The sequence below is a fragment of the Schistocerca gregaria genome, chromosome 4 (assembly GCF_023897955.1).
Source record: "Schistocerca gregaria isolate iqSchGreg1 chromosome 4, iqSchGreg1.2, whole genome shotgun sequence".
Classification (NCBI taxonomy): Eukaryota; Metazoa; Arthropoda; class Insecta; order Orthoptera; family Acrididae; genus Schistocerca; species Schistocerca gregaria.
Genome location: NC_064923.1, coordinates 306,519,492 through 306,536,258, shown reverse-complemented (window position 1 = coordinate 306,536,258; position 16,767 = coordinate 306,519,492). Strand labels below are relative to the sequence as shown.

The 16,767-nt window shown below is 41.4% G+C and overlaps 1 protein-coding gene across 2 annotated transcripts in view; it reads right to left on the bottom strand.

Annotated features, from left to right (window-relative positions):
* Positions 1-16,767, bottom strand: part of LOC126266779 (zwei Ig domain protein zig-8-like) — a 171,836-nt gene that overhangs the window by 19,656 nt on the left and 135,413 nt on the right. For both annotated transcript variants that reach the window (XM_049971318.1, XM_049971317.1), the window contains exon 4: positions 12,371-12,498. In XM_049971318.1, the coding sequence (XP_049827275.1) occupies positions 12,371-12,498 (128 nt within the window). The remainder of the gene's footprint in view (positions 1-12,370; positions 12,499-16,767) is intronic.

Genomic DNA, 16,767 nt, shown 5'->3' with positions numbered 1-16,767 from the left:
ATTGAGAAAGCTCCACCGTCTGTTGCTAGTAGTTGACTGGAGTCGAGCTCGCGACCGCAATTTATGTATAACTTTCGCGCCATAATCTGAGGGCTTTTACTTGGTCATCACCGGTGTGGTTCTCCCCTTACTACCTGCCATGCCCGTTCGCTGTAGCACAGGAATCCAGGACCTGTTCAAGGTCCTATTTCTTGTCGAAGCTTTTGTCATGATTGTGGATTTCTATAGGATTTCTGAACAACCAAGCGTGGTAGCTTTCTCTAAAACGAGAATTTCCCTGTCGTCCAATTTTGTTGTGTGGTCGGTCTCAAACAGCGCATTCTCCGTCATCGCCAATTTCTCCACATGTCCAAGCCTGCAACACTATTCATTTTCGGTGATCGTCGTATTGTTGGGTCGTCCCGTCATTCGAACATACACCTTATAACTGTACATGGCCTGAAATATATTCCTGACGTTGCAAATGGGTCTCTTCTGCACTTCGCCAACACCCTTCGATGTTCTTGGTCGGTTTGCAGATTGTCTTGGCCCCACATCTAGGCAATATACGGCAGTTCCTGTCTGAGGCAGAAAGGCCATACCAAAATTCCTCTTTCCGACGCGTCACCTCGCAGCGTGTTAAGTTTTGTGATACTTCTTACGCAACTGCGGCAGACCCACTGTTCTTCACAGCGCTTTCCAGGTGTTCTGTCTTGCATGTGAGGCGGTACAGCTCACGTATTCGTCCTGCCCCTTTCTTCTGACCCAGCTGATGATTTGACATTTTCTCACATATCGGTCCGTATGTAGCAACAGAAATTCGCAAACATGGCAACAGCTTCAATAAGAAAGAGGAAAGCCTAAAGTTGGACGGATACTGGTTTTCCATGCTACAGCGAACGACTGCTTTGCCGACAGCAAAGGGCAAAGCCACAACTGAGATAATCAGGGAGAATCCGTTAATCGTGAGCGCAACGAAAGTATACAGTATGTGGCCACGAGCTCGAATCCAGTCTGCCACCAGCACTGAAAAGTGAAGCTTTGACGCAGAGAGTCACTTTTGCTGGCGAAACTTTAGAAAAATCGCCAAACGTCGGTTTAAGAACCCGTGACAGAAGCCAAAAGGCAATAAGGCAACAAATGACGCCGAAAACGTCAACAGGCCAAGTGGAGTGGCCGCGTGGTTAGAGGCGTAATGTCACCGATACCGTGGCCCCTCTCGCCGGAGGTTCGAGTCTTCCCTTGGGCGTGGGTGTGTGTGTTGTTCTTAGATTAAGTTAGTTTCACTAGTGTGTAAGTCTAGGGACAGATGACCTTACCAGTTTCGTCCCATAGGAATTCACACACACACACACACACACACACACACACACACACACAAACCTCAACAACTTTCTTCATGTTAATACACACAGTATATGCAGAACTTCAGGAATGACTAATCAACAGAATGTCAAACTGAACAGATTACACAATACAGATATTTCGGAATCGTGTTAACTGATAAGTGAATTAACGAAAAACAAATAAACTGAAGAACTGAAACGGCGAAACAAGCTTCCCAGGAAAATAAGGGCTTACTACTCAGAAAAATAACGTTAGAGTTAACGAAAAGGTCGGTTAAATGGTTCTAGTGACATGTTGTACAATGCAGCTTGCTCAAAGCACAAAGACTTATGTTCCGTTTCATCATACCGTTATACATCACTTTCCTGTGTCATCCTTCGCACCACATAATTATATCATTATAAATAATGCTGTGATCTGTCAAGAAATGTAAAAATGATGTTATGATACTACGATTAAAACTGTTTACTCTGGAGAATGAGATCCATATAATAACACAGAAAATATGTCCTGGGAATATACAGTATTTTCACTCCAGCTGCCTCTGTTATCATTGGAACAGTGCACAAGAACAGGTATGTGGCGTGTTTTATTTAAAGATGCTAACCTTAGTAATAATTTACGTAATTTATACGCTTTTCACGGTGTACATAAACCTTACGCTCGTTTAATGTTTGCTTAGTTCTTACATGTGAATTTAAACTCTGGTAATCCTCAAGGAAAGTGGGACAGCTGCTGGACATGAAGAACTTCAATAATGATAACAAAAACAACAGCTGTATTGGAATCCAACGTCGTTTATTCTTTTAACACACGCTACCAGTTTCGACACCAAACGTTGTCATCTTTAGGGCCCTGCATATGGAAACACATATAACAGGATAGAAGATTGTGAGAGCATAGACAACGTAAATCATAATTTATAACTAAAAAGGGTGGATAAATCACATCGTAAAATTACATGATAAAAATGTACTACTGTTATCCATACAAAACTAAATTCAGTATCTAACTTATATTGCAATTCTTTTTAATCCAGTAACAATGATCTACACCAGCAAAGCAATCGAAGCCATGTACATCCCTGTCTGGAACACCTACAAATATGAGATGCACAAATAACAAAAAAACGAAACAAACTGATAACATAATACCACATCGGTGGAGTGGACAAATGCGACACAAATCTAATGAACAAACTTCCACTGGAAAATACAAACCCACCGACATAATAGCAAGCACTGTAATGATCTCAAAACCATAAACAATGTATACGAATAGACACGTGCTCCACTGAAGTTACCCTACAGCAACCCAGTCATATCTGTAAGGTCCACGACGCTAACTTAGCAAATGTGTAACTTGTAAATGTAAAAGGCCCTGGAGGCAATATCCCAAAAGAAACAACGAAGCATGTAGCCAAAGTTCCTACTAATTCTAAGAAATCTAGTGGACCTAAAATAATGTTGCCAACATTAGTAACATCCGCCGTCAATATGTATCCACAGGGTTAAAAGTAGCATGGAATATACATGTCGACGAACGACGAACTACTGCCGAAGAACATCTCGTGCGCCAAATGGGTTCTTTACATGTAACAATAGGCTATAAAGAGTAACCTAGTAAAAGTCAATCAGTAAAACCAGTAGCCACGTGCAACTACACAGGACCATTAACTTTTAAACGTCCATATTGAAATCAAGTACATTACAAACGAGAACAGGTACGTATTACCACACAAGAACAAGAGAATAAACTCCGAAGATTCCATAAGAATGGGAACCCAGATGATAATTTAAGCAAACTTGACAAACGTCGAGCGCATCTATATAGCTTCTAGACGAAACGTATAATTCGCATCTTAAAACTCTGCACATCTAAACTACACTGTGATAGCGGTACACCAGAGTAAAACTAAACTGTGCACCCAAAAGACGCTTTGTGCAAAAGAAAATGAACACTGAACCCACTCCCAGGTATTAATTAACAGGATACTTACATACATACAAAGCAAAAATAAAAATGGTAGTTGAAGTCATTCACAATATAGGAGTACATCAATCGCAACGAAGTCACAACCGAAAACTACACAAATAAACACAATGTAGTCGTGAACTATGTTTCAGGTTGTCTTTGTTCTCAAACTTTTCTATCATGTTATATGTGATTCCATATGCAGGGACCTGAAGATGACACCATTTGGTGTCAAAACTGGTAGCACGTGTTAAAAAGAATAAACGACGTTGGATTACAATACACCATTATTCATATACTTCTCAGTTAAAAGCCTGAGGTACAACAATAACACGTATACACGTCGCAAGATATTTAGAGTTCTAAATGTGTATGTGATGCAATGTTTCTGGAATATTTCAAATGTAGTACCTTATGTGTGGCACGTTAGTTTCATTCTGTAGGCCTATATACCGCTATTCTTTATTTTTTTAATTAATTCCTTTAATAATATTTATTCGAGCCACGTCTGGTTTCGGGATTTTAAAATTCCATCTTCAGGTGTATGGAATTATTGTATGTGGGAACACATTATACGTGGTAGGGCCAGTCAGAGCAAGAGTTGCAGTCATTGCATGTTGGCGGAAACTGTCCGCCGCCGAGCAGCCGCACGTTAGGAATGCCAACCAATACAGTGTGCCGGCCGCGGTGGTCTCGCGGTTCTAGGCGCGCAGTCCGGAACCGCACGACTGCTACGGTCGCAGGTTCGAATCCTGCCTCGGGCATGGATGTGTGTGATGTCCTTAGGTTAGTTAGGTTTAAGTAGTTCTAAGTTCTAGGGGGCTGATGACCACAGCTGTTAAGTCCCATAGTGCTCAGAGCCATTTGAACCAATACAGTGTGGAGGGCCACGCCGGTGTTTTGCTGATCGCTCTAATAATCGGGCCTCTCAGCTGCGGATTCTCTTCGTACTAAATCTTGTGCTTCATCTTTTAACTAATGCCATATATCGCCTGATAATGTCCTAGCATCGAAACTGCGATTGCGAAAGGAAATAATTTTTTTTAGTCCATGGGTACTAAAATATCTTCTTAAAAGTCTTAAATGACTGAAGAAGCCCAACCCGAAAAGTTTTTCAAAATATTCTACTGACCACAACATGTATACCTCCAAAAGCTTTTCTCTTTTGTGTATTTATAGAAGAGCTAAGAACTACTGCTTTCTGTGATTTAATGTTAAATACGTTTTGCCTGAAAAACATCATTATTGAAGAAACACACTTATAACAATGTCTCTTTCCAGAACTTATTTTTATGTTAATTTTACTTTGCATTTTCTTGGGAGCAAAATAGTAATGTACATATCTGCTCTACGTTTTCACTTTCTTTTTACACTGTCGCGCCTAATCTAGTCCTCAATCGCCATAAATGCGCAAAAGTCAGAAGACTTCCGACAAATAGTATATCTGCTCTCTCTACATCCCTTCAGACTCAACGCCAGGCAGGAGCAAGAATTCTAGGCTAAGCGCAAATTGAGACGCGTATGGCACGTGTCACGTGACACGACACTAGAGCGCGACGCACTCGTACCCCACGTGTCGCGCGGGTCCGGCGCATATTGAGACGCGTACACATGCTTTGCACGTTGGCGACGCCCAGCGCTGACAGAAGCGAAGCGCACGCACACTGTAATCTTCCCCAAACAATTTTAAAGAAACTATTCATTACAAATATTTCATTTTTACCTTGCCTGTAGTGTTATATGTCAACTTCGTACGGTAGTGTCCATAATCTCGCTAATGGTTGTACTTATTGTGGTATACACATTTTATTAAGACGCTACGCAAAGTTCGAAACGTTTGCAATGGAAAATAGGGGTCGCTATGATTTTGCGTTGGTTGCGTATTACACCATATGTTGCTACGTATTAATTTAGCTAACATGTTGAATTTTTCTTTAGACTTAGGAGGAAGTCTCTATCTGCCTCCGATCTCGAGAAAATAGATCCTATGTAGCGCGCTCGCTCCTGATCTGATGCCCGCGATTATGAAATATTCACAACGTCTCTGTATCTCCTAAACGACACCAGACATCGAAACGCGAGTTTGCCGTATGATAGCAAACAAGGAGGAGAGTATTTAGCCAATTCGTAAACATATGGAACTTCTTATCTATACCAGTAGTTACACTTCCATCTTTATTTTTTTTTTCACACGAGTCACTGTAATTTTATAAGAGTTATCGTCAGCGAGTGAAAGAAGAGTTTCCTAGTATAAAAATAAACCTGAAATTTCGTATGTTACTGCAAACCGACAGTATAGGGTTTTTCGTATACTATTTGGCTCTTTGATTGCCAATTACTTGTTTAATAAGGCACTGTGTTTCAGAATTCTGTCGCTGTGAAATAACTTTGTGCAAATTACACTGTTTTGGCACGGGAAGTACAATTAAACCTGCCAACAAGAGAAATGTGCCCGTTACTCATAAACGGTGATGCTTCTTCGAATGAGAATAGGTTAACAATTCACACAAAAATAAATTGCTAATTCTGTCGGAATTTTGGGTGAATCCTCGTAAACCGTCGTATTTTTAACACTGAACCACTGGAATGGAATCTTACCAAAGGATTTATTCCTTCTCCTGATCTGAGCAGTATTAAAATAATGACGACCATTCCCTTCACGTGGAATGATAGGCACATGCCAGAGGCTGGTTACTCAGCTACGGCTTGCCAAAGTGACAATGTGTGATTCGAGAATAAAATAGTTGTTACTGAGAAAAATAAATAATTGATCTGTTGCCCAACACAATGATTAGTACATTGTCAGCAGCCGAGCATAATGCGGGCGAAAGGAATTCGGAAGCTAGCCAGGTGTGCCTTGTGAGTGCGAGTTCGAAAAGAATTGTCATGAAAGTAGATCTGACTTTGTCAGCAATACATTTCAACAAATTAAGTATATCTAATTACCACACTCTTTCAGGATACTCATACTTTCCTAATAATACCGACTATTTTTTTCATTTGTGTAGCCTGTTGTATAATTATTTTATTAGTGCTGACAATGTGTGTGTAACAAGACGGCAAGCCAATTAAAACATTGTTATTTGTGACTGCTTTTCGACTGTTCCTAGCTTGCAGTGGAAATGTGATGTCCACATGTACATAGTACCAAGTCTCTTATAGCATCCATATCGAAGTAACGATATTGAAACTTATGTACTTCATTTTTAGACACTTTTTACACGTGCACAAAGGGGGCATGTCTGTGGAAATTACGCCTTTTCGACTTTTTCAACCGATCGTAGAGATACCTCAGCCTAACAGGCAGCATGTAGGTAACCTTGTTTTACTTTCCTGTCTTGCTTCTAAATCACGTGATTTTATGATATTCCTTATCACCTTATTCACTACCTTCACGATGAATCGTCTGTCCCTTCTTGCAGATCGGAAAACATTGTGGAGGAGAAGATATAAACCCAGTGGCTAATCGCTCACCAGCTATTGAACTGTGCATTGTTCTTGAAAATAGAATAAACGAAACAAAGCAACTGTACAGATATTGTAAGTAGGCTGTTTAGGTTTTCTTATTGGTAACGCCTCGTAGCGCTCCGTATGAAAATCACTGGCTGTGTTGTGTGCAGTCAGTGGCTAGTTGGCATTGTTGTAATACTTGCCATTGTAGTGTTGGGCAGATGGACGTGAACAGCGCGTAGCGTTGCGCAGTTGGAGGTGAGCCGCCAGCACTGGTGGACGTGGGGAGAGAGATGGCGCAGTTTTGAAATTTGTAAGAGTGGATGTCATGAACAGATTATATATATATATATATATATATATATATATATATATATATATATATATATATAATGACTATTAAGGTAATTTTACTTAAGAACCGTCTTGATTGCAATTTTTTTTTTTATTCATATGACCGGTTTCGGTTCATTCAGAACCATCTTCAGATCTGATATTTCAGTTACAGGAGTAACCCGTCCAAATCCAGCAATTTTCACATGCTACGTAGCATGTTACTCCTGTAACTGAAATATCAGATCTGAAGATGGTTCTGAATGAACCGAAACCGGTCATATGAATAAAAAATAATAATTTGCAATCAAGACGGTTCTTAAGTAAAATTATAAAATCATTGATTGCTGTTAGCCCACAAGACATTATGTCTATTTTTGCAAAACTATTAAGGTAAATACATTGTTTGTTCTCTATTACAATCTTTCATTTGCTAACTATACCTATCAGTAGTTAGTGCCTTCCGTAGTTTGAATCTTTTATTTAGCTGGCAGTAGTGGTGCTCGCTGTATTGCAGTAGTTCGAGTAACCAAGATTTTTGTGAGGTAAGTGATAGTGAAACGTATAGGTTAATGTTAGTCAGGGCCATTCTTTTGTAGGGATTTTTGAAAGTCAGATTGCGTTGCGCTAAAAATATTGTGTGTCAGTTTAAGCACAGTCTTGTATAATTTTTCTCGTTTCCGTATATGTAACTGAAAACTTGTTGTACTAATGAAAATGGATGGAGCGCTTAAAGGGCGAAAAGCGAAACACTACTTAGGGATAATAAATTTCAGTATACCCTATAAGGCTGTATTTTTCTGTTAGGCAATACTACCACTGCCCATAAGCGCCAGGCCGGAGGGAACATACGGCAGGACCGCCTTCCAGATCCCCGCCTAAGGCTAGGCGCAAATTGAGACGCGTATAGCGCGTGTGGCGCGACGCAGCGCAGCGCGCGTCTTTGTAACATCAGAGGTTCAAATGGGACCGCGCAACTTGCGACACGACGCGACTGGAACGCGACACGCGCTTGCGCCAGATGGCGCGGCGTTGTGGTTGAGGCACAGTTTCTCACGCCGAGCGTCGCGCGTGCCATATGCTCACATCGGAACGGCGCATATGAGCAGTGGTAGTGTTGCCCATACGATAAATTTTACGTTAATGTGTACTAAATTTTATTGCCTTTGGGTAGTGTTTCGTTATTCGCTATTTAAACGCTCCAGCTTTCTTCGTTCGTACGTTATACTTTTCTGTTATTTATATCTGTATACTTTTCTTTTGTTTTTCTTCTGTCAATAAAAATGCATATTTCACTAAATGATGAGCCATTGGCCTCTCGAATTGCATCATATGCCTCCGCGATGTTTTCAGATCGCAAGAAGGTTCAAAATGGTTCAAATGGCTCTGAGCACTATGGGACTTAACATCTATGGTCATCAGTTCCCTAGAACTTAGAACTACTTAAACCTAAGGACATCACACAACACCCAGTCATCACGAGGCAGAGAAAATCCCTAACCCCGCCGGGAATCGAACCCGGGCGCGGCAAGCGAGAACGCTACCGCACGACCACGAGCTGCGGACTCGCAAGAAGGGGCAGAGGGTAGTGAATAAGGATCAAGGAATACTATAAAATCATGTGATGAAGAATCAAGGCAGGAAAGTAAAACAAGGTTATCTTCTCGCTGCCGAGTGTGCTGGCGTATCTGTTACAAAAATTTAAAAAGGGATAATCTCCACAGGTGCGATCCCTTTGTGCTCCTGGTAAAAAGCATCCAAGATCTGAAGTATGGAAGTCTCACTGTAATTACTCCGATATGGATGTAATAATGCAATAAGACACACTGATCTACATGCATGTTCACATCACATTTCCACTGCAAGCTAGAGACAGTCGAAAAGCACTGACAAATAACAATGTTTTAATTGGTTCCCCGGTGGGAAAAAAAACATTTCAATTGTTCCATGCACATTATCAGCATTAATAAACTAATTATACAACAAGCTACACAAATGAAGAAAATGGTCGGTATTATTACGAAAGTAGGAATATCCGAAAAGAGTGTTAAGATTAGATATATTTGACAATGTTTTTTGAACTCCAACTCACAAGGCACATATGGATAGCTTATGCATTCCTGTAGCACGCATTATCCTCCGCTGCTGGCAATACACTGACCATTGTATTGTGCGACAGATCAATTGTTTATTTTTCTCAATGACAACTATTTTATTCCCGATCACACATTGTCAGTTTGGCAAGCCGTAGGTGAGTAACCAGTACCTGGCATTTGCCTATCATTACGCCTGAAGGAACGCTCGTCATTATTTTAATACTGCTCAGATCATGAGAAGGAATAAAATCCAAGTTTCCATTCCAGTCGCTCAGTGTTAAAAATACTGTGGGTTACGGGGATTCCATCAAAGTTCCAACCGAATTGGCAATCTATTTTTGGGTGAGTTGGTAACTTTTCTCATTCGAAGAAGCATCACCGTTTGTGAGTAACGGCCACATTTCTCTTGGTGACTGGTTTAATTGTACTTGCTTTGTCACAGTGTAATTTTGCCAAACTCATCTCACAGCAGCTATTGCGAAACGGACTGCCTCATTAAACAAGTAATTGGCAATCACAGAGCTCAATAGCTTACGAAAAACCTCATAGTGTCGTTTTGCAGTAACATAAAAGATGAAATTTCATGTTTATTTTCATACTAGGAAGCTCTTGATTCGGTAGCTGTCGATAACTCTTAAAAAATTACAGTCACTGCAGTAAAATAAATAAAAAGGGAAGTATAAATACTGATTTATCGCCATAGATAAGAAAGTTCCGTGTGTTTAAGAACTGGCAAAACATTCTCCTCCTTGTGTCCTATCACTCGCCAAACTTTCGTTTCGATGTGTCGAGCGGTTTAAGAGATATGAGAGATGTTGCGAGTATTTCATTCCCGCGAGCGTGAGATCGGAAGTGAGCGCGCTACATGGGATCCATTTTCTCGAGATCGGAGGCAGATAGGAGACCTCCTTCCAAGTCTAAACAAAAATTCAACATGTTAGCTAAATTTCATACCCAGCAGCATATGGTATAATACGCACCAAACGCAAAATTATAGCGACCCCTAATTTTCGTTGCAAACTTTTTGAGTTTGGCGTAGTGTCTTACAAAAATGTGTACATCACAATAAGAATGGTCATTAGTGAGATGATGGGCACTTGACCACGAAGCTGACTTGTAACGCTACAAGTAAGGCAAAAATCAAATATTTTCAGTGAATAGTTTCTGTAAAATCGTTTGAGAAAGATAACAGGTTGCTCGCGCTTCGGTTCTGTCAGCGCGTGCGAAGTACGGTGTACGCGTCGCACCTTCAGGGCTCACGTGGCGCGTGGAGCGAGAAACTGTGCCACAGCCAAAACGCAGCGCAACCCGACGCTGACGCGTGTCGCGTTCCAGTCGCGTCGCGTCGCAGTTTGCGCTGTCCCATTTGAACCAGTCAAGTTACAAAAATGCGCGCTGGGCTACGTCGCTCCACACGCGCTATACGCGTCTCAATTTGGGCCTGAACAAGAGCGAGCTATGTAGTGGCAAGTACGTGAACCAAGCGCACTGTTGCCACATCAACCGTGTTAGCACTATGGCCCCTCTTGGGTGATAGCTGTGTCTTTAAAATGTTGCTAGGACGAAATGACACTGCATAAATAGCGTTTTGACAACTGCGTGCGTTTACAGACGCGGGCGATGAGAAATGCGTCTTGTCGTGGGCAGAACATAAGAATACGAAGAGTAGGAGAACTCACGTACTTCTCTGGTTAATTCTTAATACTTACGGTGGCAGTTTTGTACACAGCTAGCTGGTACTACATGCGAACTGGCTAAAATATGTGAGTACTACTCGCAATGTGTAGTTGGAATTTCAAAACTTCTTTAGGTTCCTTGGACATTCTACTTTAAACAAACAAATTATGGGAGTATTTCAAATGGTTCAAATGGCTCTGAGCACTATGGGACTTAACATCTGAGGTCATCAGTCCCGTAGAACTTAGAACTACTTAAACCTAACTAACCTAAGGACATCACACACATCCATGCCCGAGGCAGGATTCGAACCTGCGACCGTAGCGGTCACGCGGTTCCGGACTGAAGCGCGTAGAACCGCTCGGCCACCGCGGCCGGCTTTCAGTTCACAGATGCAACTTCAATGTAATAGTAAATAGAGCAGAAAAAAACTGAAAAGGTGTTCCGCTATTCAAATACAGTACATACCGCGCTGTAGGCAAACAAGTGACCTTTCTATTTAAATTTCTTTCACTGCCAGTTTAAATCAAGCGAAACACAAGAACATGGCAGAATTTAGCGTTCACGATGGAATTCAGCGTGATAAATTGAAACTTGGAAAGATACTTAATCCAACATTACTCTCACTGGAATCATATGTTCGGATTGATTTCTTGAGTTACCTTCAGGAAAATACTTTATAACAGCACAATCTGTGAAACAAATAGCATAAAAATGTAATCTGAATCACCATCAAATAATCCGTTATCATAATCCGCAGACAGGGCAGGGACTTTGTAAACCATTTCCTCCTGACGATTCCCTTCTTCATTGCACAATTTGAACACAAAATCCAAAAAATTATCACACAAAAGGCACGAAACAGACAAGGCATGAATGTCGACAATTGTCTACGAAAACTCATATGATAACAAAGATTTAAAAAAGGACGAATTTTTCCATTGATAACGTTACTACCATCTAGCAGGAACTAAAAAATCAGCAGACCTGATATGTCTTTAAGTGCCGTAAATGTACGTTTGACACCGTGAAAAATCATCATAACCGCCGTGACGTAAGATTAGCTCACCACACATCTCACTTCGCGCTTGCACCGCACTATTACGTCAGGCGAATGTCAACTGTTACACCCCTTTTTGTTTTTTTTTCCGGTCGGGTTAGGCGCTCGACATGTGTCTGCGGCCTTGGCGGGGTCCCATCTCTCCATCCCTTCCGTATGGGCCGGATGGCATCCAAAGCAGTCCTGGAAACAATATCTGTGACTCGATATCCTGGAAAGTGCAGCTCGCATCACACTACTTATATGCAATTTCTCATGTCATTCTACTCACATCCTAATGTGACGACTGGAGGTGTAGTGATGCTGGTGTTTTAGTACCTGCCTGCATGCCTTTTATTCACACCACCACTACCACAGTGAGCTGGCTGTAAGAGATGCATTGAAGCGGCATTTCACAGTCTGGACAGTGGCAGAGATCGTAACGTGATTAGGGTCGGGGGATGGGGGATCGCACCTGGCCGTCGTGTGTCCAGATGATGGCGGGCGGCGGCTCGGGGCTGTGCTGAACGATGCAGGTAAGGTTGATGGTGCTGCCCCGGTAGATGTACATGTGCGGCTCCCCCAGGATGGTCGTCACCGGCTCTGCAACAGCGGACGCTGATCAGCGGTCAAGCAACGACGCTCGCTGACAGCACCAGAAGTGAATGAAGTCTCAGTACTCCCTACAAACGACACGCCGACCATGCGAGTAATGCACTGCAGTTGACTGTACTACTAAGCACCGTACCACGAGTACATCAGTCGCCCGCAATTATTGATTTCGTTTAGCAAAATACACAATTAATTGAAATATCAAGAAGGCAACAGGGCAGCAGAATAAAATATAGCAGTCATGCAGAGCAGAATATGAGGAGTAAATAATTGGAATTCCAGAGGCAATGAGATTTTGTGGAAAGAGCAGAGCCTTCTGATGTCCTTATTGTCGTTTATGAGGAGAATTAGTAAATGTTTTGGGAGGTGGTAGTATAGACTAATTTGAAAAAAAATTCATACATACTTTTTTTTTGGTTACGGAGATGCAGCCGTTACAACGAAGCCCAAACAAAGTTGATTTTCATAAATTCCATCTCTGACAACATAACAATTCCGAATTGGAACAACAACAGGGCATGTAGTGCTCAGAGGTGGTCATTGTGTTGTTTTCTGATAGTAGCACTATTCATAATCCGAACGATGAATTCATCTCTCATGTTTACTTATTCTTTGTACACTTCGTCCAACAAAAATCGCAAGGTTAGATGGCGAAATGTTACGTGATACCACGTACTTATACGTTTGGGACTGTTACTGCGCCATCTATCACAAAGCGAAAAAAGTGGTCCAACTACTACCAGAATATGTAATGAAAAATGGGGGTTCCGATTTAAAACAAAGGCAGTTGATATCTGTTTGACCTATGGCAGCGCCATCTAGCGGGCCAACCATAGCGCCATCTGGTTTCCACCGTCAAGCTAGAGAAGTTTCGTTCTTTGTAGTTTTTTTTCGTTTGAAGCTTATTTCGTGAGATATTTGGCCCGGTCGCGATCAATGGACCAGCCTATATATATATATATATATATATATGTGTGTGTGTGTGTGTGTGTGTGTGTGTGTGTGTGTGTATCGCGAAAGTGGCGGTTGCTATATAGCTGACTTTTCATCAACGCCGCTATCACTGGCTATACCAGTGTCTACCATCGCAGAGTGAAGGGGCAGAAAACCTGAAACCTATCCAGGTAGGTGGACTCGTTGTATAATGGATAGTGAGAGAGAGCAATTCGGCCAGCCACTTTACATACGGGATTACGTACGCAAATTTACACAAGTTTCCAACATGTAAATCTTAAAGCGTATGGTAATATTTTGACATAAAACATTACGTGAAAAAAACTGTAATGTGAATTCTACAGAAGCGTAATCTAAGGAATGACTCAATAAACAATTTCTTATTGCACATTTCCGTAGCAAAGACTGAACTATGAACGTGTTGAAACCTATATAATCATTTTAAAAATGAGCTTACTTTCTGGTATGTAATGTTATTCTGTGCAACTGTTCAATGTGAAAGAACTATGCTACAGAAACAGCAAGCAGAAGGTTCTAGAGTAAATATAAAAACAGTTTACATGTAAAAATATTTACACAATTTGAACTGACATAGAAATTCACTTTCGTACATACATGCGTCCTTTCTGGTAAAACTAAACATTCCAAATTGGTGTAAGGGAAGTGTTCAAATTGTTAGCCTTCAGCAACAATACATTGCTGTGTACGAACGTGACAGACCGTACAGCTTTCATTGTTAATACTGCAGTTATTCATTCTCATGCTACTGTCTCTCAATCGCAGCTACATTCTCAAGCTTCCAGTATCACTTAGTAACTTGTTTTGATCTTAACAAAGCAAACATACAGCCTATTGTCATCTTGACATTGCTCTCCAGCTAAAGAATTAAGGGTGTCCCAATTCCTATGCAAGGTTAGAATCATGCGCCATTTGTGCGGCAAAGTGCTGATAGTATTAAAAGAGAAAAAGACAGCCGGAATAGTGATTTAAATTCATCAACTGTGAAAAGATTAAAAAAAACTCAGGGAGACTGAATGAATCAGTGATCTCGAACACTGTGGCCGTCTTTCAATTCGTTCGGTACAAAACACGGAAGCAGTCGGAGAGTGTTTTGTTCAGAGACCAGGAATACGACTTCGGCGCCGTAGTCAAGAGCTGGACATTTTGCGTATTCTCGCCAATCATTTGAAACCTCATGCTAACAAAATTCAACTTACTCAAGAACTCGAGCCTAATGATCAAGCGTAGCGAACATAGTTCGTTGAACGCATTGTAGAACAACAAGTTCATGTTGATTTTTCGAACAAAATCATCTTCAGCGATATGGATTATTTTCATCTCGTTGGCTTGGTTCATGGATTAAGTTGTCGTATTTAGGGTTTAGAAAATCCACGAATGATTGACGAAAAAACAAATGCATCCAAGACCTGTCATTGTTTGGTGCTGATTCTAGGCTTTAGGGATCATCGGACCATTCTTATTCGAAAATACGATTGGTCAGGCAATAACAGTTAATTGCTTTCCTCTATAGTTACATGATAAGCCAGATTTTGTGCCTAAATTGCAGGATATGGATCTAGACAACACGTGGCTTCAACGATTGGTGCCACATGCCGTACATCCCGAGAAACAAATCACAGCACGAGTCATTTCCTGTCCGTGTAATCTCTGATTTTGGTGACCAGAATTCGCCGCCCAGATCATGGGGTTTGTTAAAGTGTAAGATTTACCCCAACAACACCACGACCACGCACACCTTGAAGGAGAAAATTCATCGCTGAGTTAGCTAAATTCGGCCGTATTCATGAAAAAAAGTCATGGGAATTTTGAAGAAAAGCCTACGTATGTGCCAAGAAATCCGTGGATGCCATTTACCTGACATTCCACTCAGTACATATCCCTATACTCCATGCTTTATGAACCAAGAAATAAAATTAATGATAAAAGTTGGTTTTGTATCCAAATTACTTCTTGCGTGAATGTTGGGACGCGCTTGCACTAACTGGGTTTCGCTTACAGATGGAAGATACGACTGTCATATGAAAATCAATCCTTATGGCAGTTCAAAGTGAGTATATGCAGAGCGAATCATCTAAAAGTTGCACCGGAAATATTGCGGAAATGGAAACTGCTATTGATGTGCGATTTTCACAGAATGGATTGGTAGTCAGGGGCTCGTATTGTTATCCAGTCGATAGATTGTAATAATACTAAGGAAGTGTTGTTTTTTGGAAACGTGCATTTTTTTAAAATGGAACAATGTCTGTTGACACTAATAAACTAAATATAGGGTAAATTGGAATAGCAGTGGTGTTTGTTATAGGTTTCTAGTGCGAGTCGTTTACGAGATGTCGTATTCTCAACAGTTTCCAAACCCATACTTGTACAATACCTGTAGTAACAAGCACTAACGATCAACACTAATGCATACTCTAGTTGTGTGCATTCTGACCAGTAACGAGACATTTAACCATCACAGGTCGTGTTCAAAATGACCACGGACAGCTGCAATATACGCTTCCAGCCAGCCATCGAACGACTGCCGCACACGTTCTAGGATTTCAGCGGTGATATCCAAGCAGGCTGCAGTAATACGTCGTTCCATATCATCGGGTGTAGTTGGTGTGTCCTTGTAGACTCAATCTTTCAGACTTCCCCACTGAAAAAGTCTAGAGGCGGCAAATTCGGGGAGGGGGGCGGGCAAGGTATAGGCCCCCTTCGTCCATTCCCAAGATTTGGAAATAAAAGTTCCTGGCAGAATAAAACTGTGTGTGCCGACCGAGACTGGAACTCGAGACCTTTGCCTTTCGCGGGCAAGTGCTCTACCATCTGAGCTACCGAAGCACGACTCACGCCCGGCCCTCACAGCTTTACTTCTGCCAGTATCTCGTCTCCTACCTTCCAAACTTTACAGAAGCTCTCCTGCGATGCTTTGCGTAGGAAGAGTTGTCCGTGTCTCACAGCTGTAGAGAAGGGTGCTTATAACACAAGCGTTGTAGACTTTTAATTTAGTTTTTGTGGTAAGAAGTCTGTTGTTCCATACTCTGTTTTTCAATCTAGCCATGACAGATGATGCCTTTGCGATTCTGTTAGTAATTTCAGTGTCCCTGGACAAGTTGCTACATGTTGTGAATCCCAAGTACGTAAAGTCATCAACTACCTGGAGAGGATTGCCATCAATGGTGATGGATGGAAGGTTGGTAGTGCTCTGTGCCATGATCTTAGTCATTTGGAAGCTGATGAGTAGACAAAATTTTTCACAGGCATTTGATAATTTGTTGATTATATACTGCAGCTCATCTTCTG